Source organism: Cervus elaphus, chromosome 23 (assembly GCF_910594005.1).
Source record: "Cervus elaphus chromosome 23, mCerEla1.1, whole genome shotgun sequence".
NCBI classification, from domain to species: Eukaryota; Metazoa; Chordata; class Mammalia; order Artiodactyla; family Cervidae; genus Cervus; species Cervus elaphus.
This window is the reverse complement of record NC_057837.1, coordinates 29,221,247-29,235,218: the sequence shown is the minus strand read 5'-3', so window position 1 is coordinate 29,235,218 and position 13,972 is coordinate 29,221,247. Positions and strand designations below refer to the sequence as shown.

The window sequence follows — 13,972 nt, the reverse complement described above, 5'->3', positions numbered from 1 at the left end:
TTTTTTTTTTTTTTTCCAGTGGGTTTGTCATACATTGATATGAATCAGCCATGGATTTACATGTATTCCCAATCCTGATCCCCCCCTCCCACCTCCCTCTCCACCCGATTCCTCTGGGTCTTCCCAGCGCACCAGGCCGGAGCACTTGTCTCATGCATCCCACCTGGGCTGGTGATCTGTTTCACCATAGATAGTATACATGCTGTTCTTTTGAAATATCCCACCCTCACCTTCTCCCACAGAGTTCAAAAGTCTGTTCTGTATTTCTGTGTCTCTTTTTCTGTTTTGCATATAGGGTTATCGTTATCACCTTTCTAAATTCCATATATATGTGTTAGTATGCTGTAATGTTCTTTATCTTTCTGGCTTACTTCACTCTGTATAATGGGCTCCAGCTTCATCCATCTCATTAGGACTGGTTCAAATGAATTCTTTTTAATGGCTGAGTAATATTCCATGGTGTATATGTACCACAGCTTCCTTATCCATTCATCTGCTGATGGGCATCTAGGTTGCTTCCATGTCCTGGCTATTATAAACAGTGCTGCGATAAACATTGGGGTGCACGTGTCTCTTTCAGATCTGGTTTCCTCAGTGTGTATGCCCAGAAGTGGGATTGCTGGGTCATATGGCAGTTCTATTTCCAGTTTTTTAAGAAATCTCCACACTGTTTTCCATAGCGGCTGTACTAGTTTGCATTCCCACCAACAGTGTAAGAGGGTTCCCTTTTCTCCACACCCTCTCCAGCATTTATTGCTTGTAGACTTTTGGATAGCAGCCATCCTGACTGGTGTGTAATGGTACCTCATTGTGGTTTTGATTTGCATTTCTCTAATAATGAGTGATGTTGAGCATCTTTTCATGTGTTTGTTAGCCATCTGTATGTCTTCTTTGGAGAAATGTCTGTTTAGTTCTTTGGCCCATTTTTTGATTGGGTCATTTATTTTTCTGGAATTGAGCTGCAGGAGTTGCTTGTATATTTTTGAGATTAATCCTTTGTCTGTTTCTTCATTTGCTATTATTTTCTCCCAATCTGACGGCTGTCTTTTCACCTTACTTATAGTTTCCTTTGTAGTACAAAAGCTTTTAAGTTTCATTAGGTCCCATTTGTTTAGTTTTGCTTTTATTTCCAATATTCTGGGAGGTGGGTCATAGAGGATCCTGCTGTGATTTATGTCGGAGAGTGTTTTGCCTATGTTCTCCTCTAGGAGTTTTATAGCTTCTGGTCTTAATTTAGATCTTTGATCCATTTTGAGTTTATTTTTGTGTATGGTGTTAGAAAGTGTTCTAGTTTCATTCTTTTACAAGTGGTTGACCAGTTTTCCCAGCACCACTTGTTAAAGAGATTGTCTTTTCTCCATTGTATATCCTTGCCTCCTTTGTCAAAGATAAGGTGTCCATAGGTTCGTGGATTTATCTCTGGGCTTTCTATTCTGTTCCATTGATCTATATTTCTGTCTTTGTGCCAGTACCATACTGTCTTGATGACTGTGGCTTTGTAGTAGAGTCTGAAGTCAGGCAGGTTGATTCCTCCAGTTCCATTCTTCTTTCTCAAGATTACTTTGGCTATTCGAGGTTTTTTGTATTTCCATACAAATTGTGAAATTCTTTGGTCTAGTTCTGTGAAAAATACCGTTGGTAGCTTGATAGGGATTGCATTGAATCTATAGATTGCTTTGGGTAGAATAGCCATTTTGACAATATTGATTCTTCCAATCCATGAACACGGTATGTTTCTCCATCTGTTTGTGTCCTCTTTGATTTCTTTCATCAGTGTTTTATAGTTTTCTATGTATAGGTCTTTTGTTTCTTTAGGTAGATATACTCCTAAGTATTTTATTCTTTTTGTTGCAATGGTGAATGGTATTGTTTCCTTAATTTCTCTTTCTGTTTTTTCATTGTTAGTATATAGGAATGCAAGGGATTTCTGTGTGTTAATTTTATATCCTGCAACTTTACTATATTCATTGATTAGCTCTAGTAATTTTCTGGTAGAGTCTTTAGGGTTTTCTATATAGAGGATCATGTCATCTGCAAACAGTGAGAGTTTCACTTCTTCTTTTCCTATCTGGATTCCTTTTACTTCTTTTTCTGCTCTGATTGCTGTGGCCAGAACTTCCAACACTATGTTGAATAGTAGTGGTGAGAGTGGGCACCCTTGTCTTGTTCCTGACTTTAGGGGAAATGCCTTCAATTTTTCACCATTGAGGGTGATGCTTGCTGTGGGTTTGTCATATATAGCTTTTATTATGTTGAGGTATGTTCCTTCTATTCCTGCTTTTTGGAGAGTTTTAATCATAAATGAGTGTTGAATTTTGTCAAAGGCTTTCTCTGCATCTATTGAGATAATCATATGATTTTTATCTTTCAATTTGTTAATGTGGTGTATTACATTGATTGATTTGCGGATATTAAAGAATCCTTGCATTCCTGGGATAAAGCCCACTTGGTCATGGTGTATGATTTTTTTAATATGTTGTTGGATTCTGTTTGCTAGAATTTTGTTAAGGATTTTTGCATCTATGTTCATCAGTGATATTGGCCTGTAGTTTTCTTTTTTTGTGGCATCTTTGTCAGGTTTTGGAATTGGGGTGATGGTGGCCTCATAGAATGAGTTTGGAAGCTTACCTTCATCTGCAATTTTCTGGAAGAGTTTGAGTAAGGTAGGTGTTAGCTCTTCTCTAAATTTTTGGTAGAATTCAGCTGTGAAGCCATCTGGTCCTGGGCTTTTGTTTGCTGGCAGATTTTTGATGACAGTTTCGATTTCCTTGCTTGTGATGGGTCTGTTAAGATCTTCTATTTCTTCCTGGTTCAGTTTTGGAAAGTTATACTTTTCTAAGAATTTGTCCATTTCATCCAAGTTGTCCATTTTATTGGCGTAGAGCTGCTGGTAGTAGTCTCTTATGATCCTTTGTATTTCAGTGTTGTCTGTTGTGATCTCTCCATTTTCATTTCTAATTTTGTTAATTTGGTTCTTCCCTCTTTGTTTCTTAATGAGTCTTGCTAATGGTTTGTCAATTTTGTTTATTTTTTCAAAAAACCAGCTTTTAGCTTTGTTGATTTTTGCTATGGTCTCTTTAGTTTCTTTTGCATTTATTTCTGCCCTGATTTTTAAGATTTCTTTCCTTCTGCTAACTCTGGGGTTCTTCATTTCTTCCTTCTCTAATTGCTTTAGGTGTAGAGTTAGGTTATTTATTTGGTTTTTTTCTTGTTTCTTGATGTAAGCCTGTAATGCTATGAACCTTCCCCTTAGCACTGCTTTTACAGTGTCCCATAGGTTTTGGGTTGTTGTGTTTTCATTTTCATTCATTTCTATACATATTTTGATTTCTTTTTTGATTTCTTCTATGATTTGTTGGTTATTCAGAAGCGTGTTATTTAGCCTCCATATGTTTGAAGTTTTAACAATTTTTTCCCTGTAATTGAGATCTAATCTTACTGCACTGTGGTCAGAAAAGATGACTGGAATGATTTCAATTTTTTTGAATTTTCCAAGACCAGATTTATGGCCTAGGATGTGATCTATTCTGGAGAATGTTCCGTGTGCACTTGAGAAAAAGGTGAAGTTGATTGTTTTGGGGTGAAATGTCCTATAGATATCAATTAGGTCTAGCTGGTCCATTGTGTCATTTAAGGTTTGTGTTTCCTTGTTAATTTTCTGTTTAGTTGATCTATCCATAGTTGTGAGTGGGGCATTAAAGTCTCCCACTATTATTGTGGTACTATTAATTTCCTCTTTCATACTCGTTAGTGTTTGCCACACATATTGCGGTGCTCCTATGTTGGGTGCATATATAATTGTTATATCTTCTTCTTTGATTGATCCTTTGATCATTATGTAGTGTCCTTCTTTGTCTCTTTTCACATCCTTTATTTGAAAGTCTATTTTATCTGATATGAGTATTGCGACTCCTGCTTTCTTTTGGTCTCCGTTTGCATGAAATATTTTTTTCCAGCCCTTCACTTTTAGTCTGTATGTGTCTCTTGTTTTGAGGTGGGTCTCTTGTAGACAGCATATATGGGGGTCTTGTTTTTGTATCCATTCAGCCAATCTTTGTCTTTTGGTTGGGGTATTCAACCTATTTACATTTAGGGTAATTATTGATAGGTGTGGTCCCGTTGCCATTTACTTTGTTGTTTTGGGTTCACGTTTATACAACCTTTCTGCATTTCCTGTCTAGAGAAGATCCTTTAGCATTTGTTGAAGAGCTGGTTTGGTGGTGCTGAATTCTCTCAGCTTTTGCTTATCTGTAAAGCTTTTGAATTCTCCTTCATATCTGAATGAGATCCTTGCTGGATACAGTAATCTAGGTTGTAGGTTATTCTCTTTCATTACTTTCAGGACGTCCTGCCATTCCCTTCTGGCCTGGAGGGTTTCTATTGATAGATCAGCTGTTATCCTTATGGGAATCCCTTTGTGTGTTATTTGTTGTTTTTCCCTTGCTGCTTTTAATATTTGTTCTTTGTGTTTGATCTTTGTTAATTTGATTAATATGTGTCTTGGGGTGTTTCGCCTTGGGTTTATCCTGTTTGGGACTCTCTGGGTTTCTTGGACTTGGGTGGCTATTTCCTTCCCCATTTTAGGGAAGTTTTCAGCTATTATCTCCTCGAGTATTTTCTCATGGCCTTTCTTTTTGTCTTCTTCTTCTGGAACTCCTATGATTCGAATGTTGGGGCGTTTCACAGTGTCCCAGAGGTCCCTGAGGTTGTCCTCATTTCTTTTGATCCTTTTTTCTTTTTTCCTCTCTGCTTCATTTATTTCCACCATTTTATCTTCTACCTCACTTATCCTATCTTCTGCCTCCGTTATTCTACTCTTGGTTCCCTCCAAAGTGTTTTTGATCTCATTCATTGCATTATTCATTTTTAATTGACTCTTTTTTATTTCTTCTAGGTCTTTATTAAACAGTTCTTGAATCTTTTCAATCTTTGTTTCCAGGCTATTTATCTGTAACTCCATTTTGTTTTCAAGATTTTGGATCATTTTTATTATCATTATTCTAAATTCTTTTTCAGGTAGATTCCCTATCTCCTCCTCTTTTGTTTGACTTGGTGGGCATTTTTCATGTTCCTTTACCCGTTGGGTATTTCTTTGCCTTTTCATCTTGTTTAGATTGCTGTATCTGGAGTGGGCTTTCTGTATTCTGGAGGTCTGTGGTTCCTTTTTGTTGTGGAGGATTAACCCAGTGAGTGGGGTTAGACGATTGGCTTGTCAAGATTTCCTGGTTAGGGAAGCGTGCGTCAGTGTTCTGGTGCGTGGAACTTGATTTCTTCTCTTTGGAGAGCAATGGAGTGCCCAGTAATGAGTTTTGAGATGGGTCTATGTGTTAGGTGTGACCTTGGGCAGCCTGTATGTTGATGTTCAGGGCTATGTTCCTGCGTTGCTGGAGAATTTGCGTGGTATGTCTTGCTCTAAAACTTATTGGCTCTTGGGTGGTGGTTGGTTTCAGTGTAGGTATGAAGGCTTTTGGACAGTCACTTATTACTTAAAGTTCCATGTAGTCAGGAGTTTTCTGGTGTTCTCAGGTTTTGGGCTTAAGTCTCCTGCCTCTGGATTTCAGTTTTCTTCTTCCTGTAGTCTCAGGACTTCTCCAACTATACAGCCCTGATAAGAAAACTTCTAGGTTAATGGCGAAAAGATTCTCCCCCGTTAGGGACACCCAGAGAGGTTCACAGAGTTACATGAAGAAGAGGAGAGGGAGGAGGGAGATAGAGATGAGCAGGAGGAGAAAAAGGGGGACTCAAGAGGAGAGAGACAGATCTACGCAGCTGTCTGTTCCCAGAGTGTTCTCCGTAGCCCAGTCACCTACAAAGATTCACAGAATTGGATTGGGAGGAGAAGGGGAAAAGAGGAAATAGAGGTGTTCTGAGGTAGAAAACAGAGAGTCAAGATTGGGAGAGAATAATCTTCGGTTTAAAAATAGGGCTTCTCTTCTTTTTTTTTTGTAAGGTTATAGTGTATTGAAAATTAAGGAGTAGTAGAGGAGTACTAGAGGACTTTAAAAGAAATAAGAGAAAAAGAAAAATAGAAAATAGAAGAGAAAAAGGAAAGAAAAAAAAGAAGAAAAAAGAAAAAAAAGAAAGAAAAAGAAAAAAAAAAAAAGAAAGAAAGAAAAAAAAAATTTTTTCCCCCTAATTAAAAAATCGTAAAAGTCTATGGAAATGAAAGTTAAGGAGTAATGGGAGTAATAGGGGATTTTAAAGGAAAATAAGAGAGAAAAAATAAAAAAGAAAAAATTAAAAAAAAGAAAAAAAGAAAAGAGAAAAAAGTAAAATTATATCTAGGAGTTTCTCTGGAGCTGTTGCGGTCAGTGTGGGTTCGGCTCAGTTTCAGATAGCTCCTCGTTCCAGCTTACGCTTCTCGATATCTACAGGCCCCTTCCGGTGTAGTCAATGTTTCCTCCTTTCGAAGACAATGGGCTGCTTTTCTGGGCGCCTGATGACCTCAGCTAGCGATCAGAAGTTGTTTCGCGAAGTTTGCTCTGTGTTCAGTTATTCTTTTGATGAATTTGTAGGAGAGAAAGTGGTCTCCCCGTCCTACTCCTCCGCCATCTTGGCTCCTCCCTGAACTTTTTAGTTTTATAAATATTGTTATGAACATTATCTGTTAAGTCTATTTCACAGCTCTCATTATTATTATAGGATTAAATTGAATTGTAGAAATTACAGTATTTGATACATATTGCCAAATTGATTATACCTGTTTACACAGAGATCAATAGTACATGATGGTTGGAAAGTAGCTGTGAATTATGACAATCATCCTTTTTTATTGGCTTTAGGTGTCTTATCAGTTTGTGTAAATGTTTTAAGCATTTCAACACTTAAAATTTCTTATGTTTTGTTATATGCCTTCCCATTTTCAGAGAGGGAAATTTCAAATTTTTATAGTCATAGCATAGAATGTCAAAATAAACTTCCAATAGCATAGAAATTTTACTTTTTTTCAGACACATACAGGTGAGTTAATGTGAAAACGTTCTGACAGATTATTTTTACAGTTGAAACATACCATGATACTGATATAGTCACTGATTCAGAAGAACATGAAGCTGTCCAGCATTAGAAGTGATACAAACACATTCCACAGAAAGGTAACTTTGGCACATTGTGAAGGAGCTGTAACAAGTGTATTAATCCCTGGCTTAAAATGAAGCCATAACTTGGACATTAGGATGACTACAGATACAGCAGCTAGACATCTTAGGTCACCGTAAGTCCTTTAGAAGATGAGTAGAAGATAAACAGTTGCTTGTTTGAACAATTATCAGTTGTGACAGAACCCTGGACTTTAAGAGCTGGGTTTCCTCCCTCAACCCGCGTGTCTGGTTTCTTGACCCTTGCGTTGTCACACACCTTCTCCAGGCCTGTCTCCTCAGTGGTAAGATAGGAAGCTCGATGATGGTTCCTATGCTCCCACCCCCCCCCCCCACCCCGTTAAAGCAGGTTTAAGAAGTGTACTTTTAAGCTACACCCTGTCACTGGGAAAATAGTTAACTTATAATTACCTGCTTCTTAACACCAGGTTCATCACTAGAATAGGTGAGCTACCCTATCCAGTAAGCAGTCTCATGAGCATTCCATTTCATTCTTCAAGCTTAGGTACTATTAGAGGGCAGGAAAATATTTGTTCCCCCTTCCCTAATTCCATGCCATGTCATTTTAACTCATGTAACATTCACTCTCTATGTAATACTTCCTCATTTTCAGGATGTAAGTGGACAGGGCTCACTTCAGGCCAGTGCAGCATGCTTGAGACAGTAAAATGACACCAGATGTGGCTTATTCAGTATTTTGGTTAAAGTTGATCTGTTCCCCCCGCCCCCTCCACGTCTCTCGTGGCCTTGTGCACTTGGCACAGGCTGCATAGCAATGAGCAGACACTGGGTGACTACTCACGGTTCTGGGGGCTGCTAGGATGGCACGATCAAGGTGCTGGCAGGTCTGGGTCTTGGTGGGGGCCCACTTCCTGGCTTGTACCACCTTCTCACTGTGCACACACGTGGCCCTTCGTTTGTGCATGGGTCTGGAGAAGGTGAGAAATCTGCTTCCTTTCCTCACAGACACTCTAATCCCATCGCATGTGTTCCTCCCCCTCCCCACCATGAGCTAATTATCTTCTAAAGGTCCCACCTCCAAATACCATCACAGAGTTAGAAATTAAGAATTTTGAAAGGATACAGACATTTAGCCTGTAACATGCATGAAGTATTAACAGATATCAAAAAATGCTCATGGGGGAAAACTTTAGAAAAAAATTGTCTTTTTATTAAATAAGCCAATGCATTGAACATCTACTGGCTGAGCACAAAGAGTTTGCAAATGTCTCTCCTAGTATAGATGGTTTCAAAGCCGAACTGATGTAGAGAATCAACTGTAGAACTTAAAAAATAGATTATTCAGTCCTACTTTCAGGGACTCAGTAGGTCTGAAATGAAATGTAGAAAGCTATTTTATTTAAAAAGCTCTCCAGATAAGAACCACTGATTAAGACTCTCATCAGAGGGGAGCGCAGATCTCTAGTCTCAACTCACTGCCTGGCTTTATGACAAGCTGAAGGCTGGTAGTCAGGTCAGATTGTTCAGAATATCCCAAGAATAAGCGACCTTTTAACTTCTGGAAGAAGAGTGAGTTCCCATTATTTGCAATTCTATGAATTGAAAAATGCAGCTAAGTGCTGCAAACTGGATTTTTAATTAAAAGCATGAATTGGTTCCTTCTGCATTGTCACCTACACACCTTGTTCTGTTTGTCTCACAGAGGAGGAAGATGACGATGGTCTCTTTGATGATCTTCTGCCAGCACCTTTAAGGCACAAGGTTCCAAGCCAGCAGACTCTACACCCTGAGGTATTTCCCACACCTGCTATATCTCAAAACCAGCCTGAAAAATGGAGAGAAAGCACAGGATGCTTCAAAGCAGAGAGTATGCCAACGTTCCTTTGGGCAAACTTTATAGATTGTGAGGAATCCAACAGTGAAAGTGAAGAATCAGAAATTCCAGGATCAGCTCAAGGAGACACAGGTCCCATCCTCCAGCCCCAGCAGAGGGCCGATGGGGAAGTACCGCAGTGGGAAGTGTTCTTTAAAAGAGATGCTGAAGGCACAGACGACTGTTTGGAAAACCTCCCGTCTTCCACAGAGGCGGGGGGCTCCCAGTCCCCGAAGCTTTTCAGTGATTCTGATGGGGAGTCAACGCACATTTCTTCCCAGGCCTCCTCTCAGTCAACACACATATCGGAACAAGGAAGTCAAGGTTGGGACAGCCAATCGGACACTGTTCTGTTATCTTCCCAGGACAGAAACAGTGGGGATGTTACTTCCTTGAACAAAGGGGTCTATAGGCCAGGAATCAAAGAGAATATTCCTGCCCCTCAGCCAGAACAAAATGTACTTTGCCTAAAGGACACTTACTCGGATTTCAAAAGCAGAGATCAAGATGTAAATATAGTTCCTAGTGCTGGAGAAACCACCACTCTAAGCAGTGGGAAACAGATGCTTCAGGAGAAAAGGCCATTGACTCTTAGCAGCAGTGCGGATTCACAAAGCTCCTCTGATTTTGAAATTCCTTGCACTCCAGAAGCTGAGCTTCCTAAACAAGAACACTTACAGTATTTATATGAGAAGTTGGCAACAGGGGAGAGTATAGTGGTTGAAAAAAGAAAAGGCTCATTTCATTCTAGAGCAACCACTAAAAAATCTATACTAACAGATACCAGTCAAAATTATAATAGATAAAAATGGAATACTTAGAAATGATCCTATTACCTAAAAGGTGGCAGTAAAGAGGAAATGGATGACCGAAAAATAGAACAGAAAACATGACATAGGAGCACTGAATCCAAACATATCAATTGTTTCCCAGTCACTAAGTTGTGTGTGACTCTCTGCGACCCAGTGGCCTACAGCACCCTATGCTTCCCTGTCCTTCACTACCTCCCAGAGTTTGCTCAAACTCATGTCCAAAACATATCAATAATTACAAGGGAATAGGGGGAAAAAGGTAAACCAACTATATACTGCCTATAGGAAACTGACTTCAAAAGACTTGGGTAGGTGTACCAGTGAAAGAATGGAAAACTTTACCCTGTAAACATTACTTCAAGATGCAGTGTCTATACCCTAATGTTCAAAGGTCCAGGTTACTGAGACAGAATTGAATCCTAAATGAGTAAGTGCCTAACAACGTTTAAATACACAAAGCAGAAACAAAGAAGACAAACTAATGCATGATTACAACTATAACAGAATAAGTTTAGAAAAATAAGCAAGGATATGGAAGAACTGAATGGCACCCTCAACCAACTGGATTTAACTGATGAAAGGACACTTCACAGCAGAATACAAGCTTTTCAAGTTCACACAGAACGACGTTCACCGATGGGTCATATCCCAGGTCATAAACACACTTCAAACTTAAATAAGCTTGCATCTATTACTGTAAACTGATGGCTACAGAAGAAAGTCAGCCCTTTACCTACCTCAGGTGTTTCATCATCTTTAAGAATGTTGGGGGAAGACAGTGGTAAAATTAAAACCTAAAGAAAATACTTAAAAGGCATTCGACCTCTTTAAAATTCACCAGTAGGTTATGTTTTTGCATAGTTATGTATGTGCATTTAATATACTTATTCGCAAGTGTTTATGATATTCATAAACATTTTGGTTTGCTGATATTTTGTATTAAGAAAGCAAAAGCAGAGCTTTCACTTAAGTGGAGTCTCTAAAAACCAATTTGCAGATCAATGAAACTAAAATGCATTATTACCATGCTGCATTGTAGAAAAACCAAAAATAAGTACTGAATCCACAAGACTAATTAAGGTTATACAACAGAATCCACGGAAGAGGAGAATAAACTGGGTGTTTAGGGGAGCCAATACCAAGTGGACCTAGGAAGCTAGCCCTCTCACTTGTCCAGAAGGGAATTTTCCATTCCCAAGTGTTGGGAGAAGGATAAATTAGCCCGTGTCTATTTACATGGGAGGAAAACTGGACAGTGACTTTTAAGTTTCAGCTAAGAAACTGGCACCAGAGAGGGGTAACCCAACGTGATAAGGCTCAGGGCTGATAGCTGGGCGCCTGGTGCTACTCCTTTCTGTTCTTTGAGGAGTATGTTGAATCATAATTTACAGCAAGTGTCTCTGTCCTAAATTACTCAACAATTAGTTTATTAATATGTACATCAACAGAGACTGGGCTGAGCATCATAATATAGCTGCCGGCAAAGGAGCTGAAGAATGCAGAGGTTTAAGGGGACATGGAACCTTTTTTCTAGCTCAGGTGCTACCCTGAGCTTTTGATGAAATACTCTCTACAGACTCAGTGTGACTGGGGAAGAATTATATATTATTCTATTTTGCACAGCTCCCCTCTGAGTACCATTACCTAGTCACTAGAGACAACCAGTAGCAACTACATGTTCAACTCTCATAACTACAACTGGCCTATTACAAGAACCCAGAGACTTCATTTTTAATTTTTAGCTCTAAAAATTAATTATACGTCATTATCGTAAGTCACATAATCAAATGTAACTATTGTATCCATTTGTACATATTCACTGACCCCTAAGACGTCATCTTAACAGTAGAGCTTATGATCCAAGGTGGGTGTTCAAAACATGCCTGTAAACATTCTTCTGAATATATTTGCAGTATTATCACCATCAATTTAATATTCCATACGGCCATATTTTTATTGTTTTATATGTGATTCTAGCATAATAAGTGCTAGACTTATTAAATCAAAGTCTGGAACAGACTTTGATCAAAAACCCTGCAGTGATCACCAAATGTTTTACAGTACAGAATAGTTACAGCTAATACTGATATATGGCGCTTCCTCTGCAACAAGGCTTAATTCTTTCACACACTCTTTATTCCTCACAAGCACCCTTTGAGGTAGGCACACTTACCATCTGCATTCACAAAGGAGGAGGCTGAGGCAGAGGGGTTAGTTTATTAGTAAGATGTGAAGCCAGAACTCAAACAAGGCACTCAGGGCTCCCAGGCCATGCTCTTAACCACTGGGCACTGAAGCCTCTCAAGAAGAGCATAAAAGTGGGTAGGATTCATTACACTGGCTATTTGAGTTTTACTTCAAGAACTGTGATGTATAAAATAAGTGAAAAAAGTTTCAAAATGCCAAGCTTTATTATCACAAAAGAAACCCGTGGCTAGCCACATTTCCTTAGAGAGGAATCCAGGACTTCGCAGTTTGTTTAACAGTAGAAACTGATTAAAAAAAAAAAAAAACACGTCTGCCTGAAGTTGGTCAAGTATGTTAAAAGCAGTCAAGTGTAGTTTCCGACTGTGGGGATGTTAACGTTAACCGTGGCAGTCTGAGCCCATGTCTTCAGTGTGTTTAGGGAAGGCAGCACCGGCGTCCTCGACTCATGAGAAGCACAGGACATGCACAGGGCCTGAGACTTGCTCAAAGGTTATCAGCTCTAATTCTAAAAGGCCTCTGCACTTCCAGGCAGTACTTAGCAAAACTGCTTAAGTACCTGGTGACTAATAATGCTCAAAAAATTTAAGCATCCATCTAACTTATGCTAAGTACAAAATGGTACTTTAATATTCAAATGCATGAGCCATGACAATAATAAAACTTTCTTAAAAGTAATATTTAAAAGAATGGTATAAACCTTTGGTTAATCTCAGTAACAGGTAGTCAGGAGTAGATCAATAATTTTCTGCCCCTTTAGCTTTACTGAAAATGACAGTAAAATATTCAGAAATAAAGCTAAGGTATAATGAAAGAAAACCAAATGCTAAACTAAATTTATTTTGCTAAGAGAAACTGCTTAACTATAAGTAAGTGCAATCTAGATTTTGTGCATATGTGGGGAAAAAACCCTGAGTTTACCAACTGTGTGTATTCCAGAATCCTTTTCTGTAGATACTGAAAACAGTGTTATCAATACAACTTGACAGTGGATTAATTTACAGCATTAACTTGATCTAAATATTGTAAACTTGATCTAATTATTACCCTTGCATATCTGTTTGATATTGAGAGAACAAATTCTGACAACTTAGGAAACAAGAAGCTAGATGTTGACTTAAAATAGTTAAAGCTCCTAACAGCTTCATTTAGTTTCTATTATTTTACTGCTTAAGTTCAGCTATTTTAACGACTCACGGTTAATGTGGGTATTTAAAATGTCAAAAGCTCATTACATTTCTATAAGGACATTTCTATAAGGACCAAATGCAAGTTTACCGAAAATAGTCATTTTTCCCTTTGTTCTCCAGCTTTACATTTCTTTAACACAGAGTAGACAAGATCAAATAACTAGATAGTAAAACACTGACCAATGTTACAATTACATCTTGAACCTGTGAGAATTATAATTCAAAGTAAGTCAGGCCCCTGGGAGCAGCTGTAAATTTGTGACCTTTTTTTTTTTTTAAACCACTGACACCTTGTGACTATTTTTTATCAAGAACAACAAGAAATGGCACTAAAAAATATTTTTCTCCTTGACGCCTCCAAATTTTGGTAAGCAGATATACTGAGGCTCCAAACACGTAAACAATTCACCCTGTACTATGAAAAAGCAAAGTCCTGTGACAAGCAATATTAACAAAGTGCAGCTTCTTCCAAGAAAAGAAGTTAAGGATTAAGATGTGAAGTGCTGCATTCTTGAAGTCAGTTCAGTTTTACCCAAGGGTTCTGTGGGTCATTAAAGCCTCAAGCAGTGAGCTCTGGCAGGACCTAATTAGGAATACCAAAAGCCAGACTTAGCTGTTACATTCACTGTCATGTTGGACACTATGATTAGACGTTCCAGGATCTGAGGGAGATGAAAATAGTTTTTTTCCCAACTTAGGTTTCACTATGTAGGAAAAAACAAAACAAACCCCCCCCTCCACGCCAAACAATGAATATAGTCACTTCAGTCTTCAGAGTTCAAGTAATAAATGGTCTCATAATTCAGGCACACACTTTGGCCAAGCCAAGTTTAG

The 13,972-nt window shown here is 38.6% G+C and overlaps 1 protein-coding gene across 3 annotated transcripts in view; it reads left to right on the top strand.

Moving 5' to 3' along the window:
* The window catches only part of DCLRE1C (DNA cross-link repair 1C), a 40,898-nt gene extending 31,091 nt beyond the window's left edge, over positions 1–9,807 (top strand). For all 3 annotated transcript variants that reach the window (XM_043883303.1, XM_043883302.1, XM_043883304.1), the window contains one exon: positions 8,761–9,807. In XM_043883303.1, coding sequence (XP_043739238.1) covers positions 8,761–9,737 — 977 coding nt within the window. In that variant the 3' untranslated portion in view covers positions 9,738–9,807. The remainder of the gene's footprint in view (positions 1–8,760) is intronic.
* Positions 9,808–13,972: the final 4,165 nt, after the last annotated feature.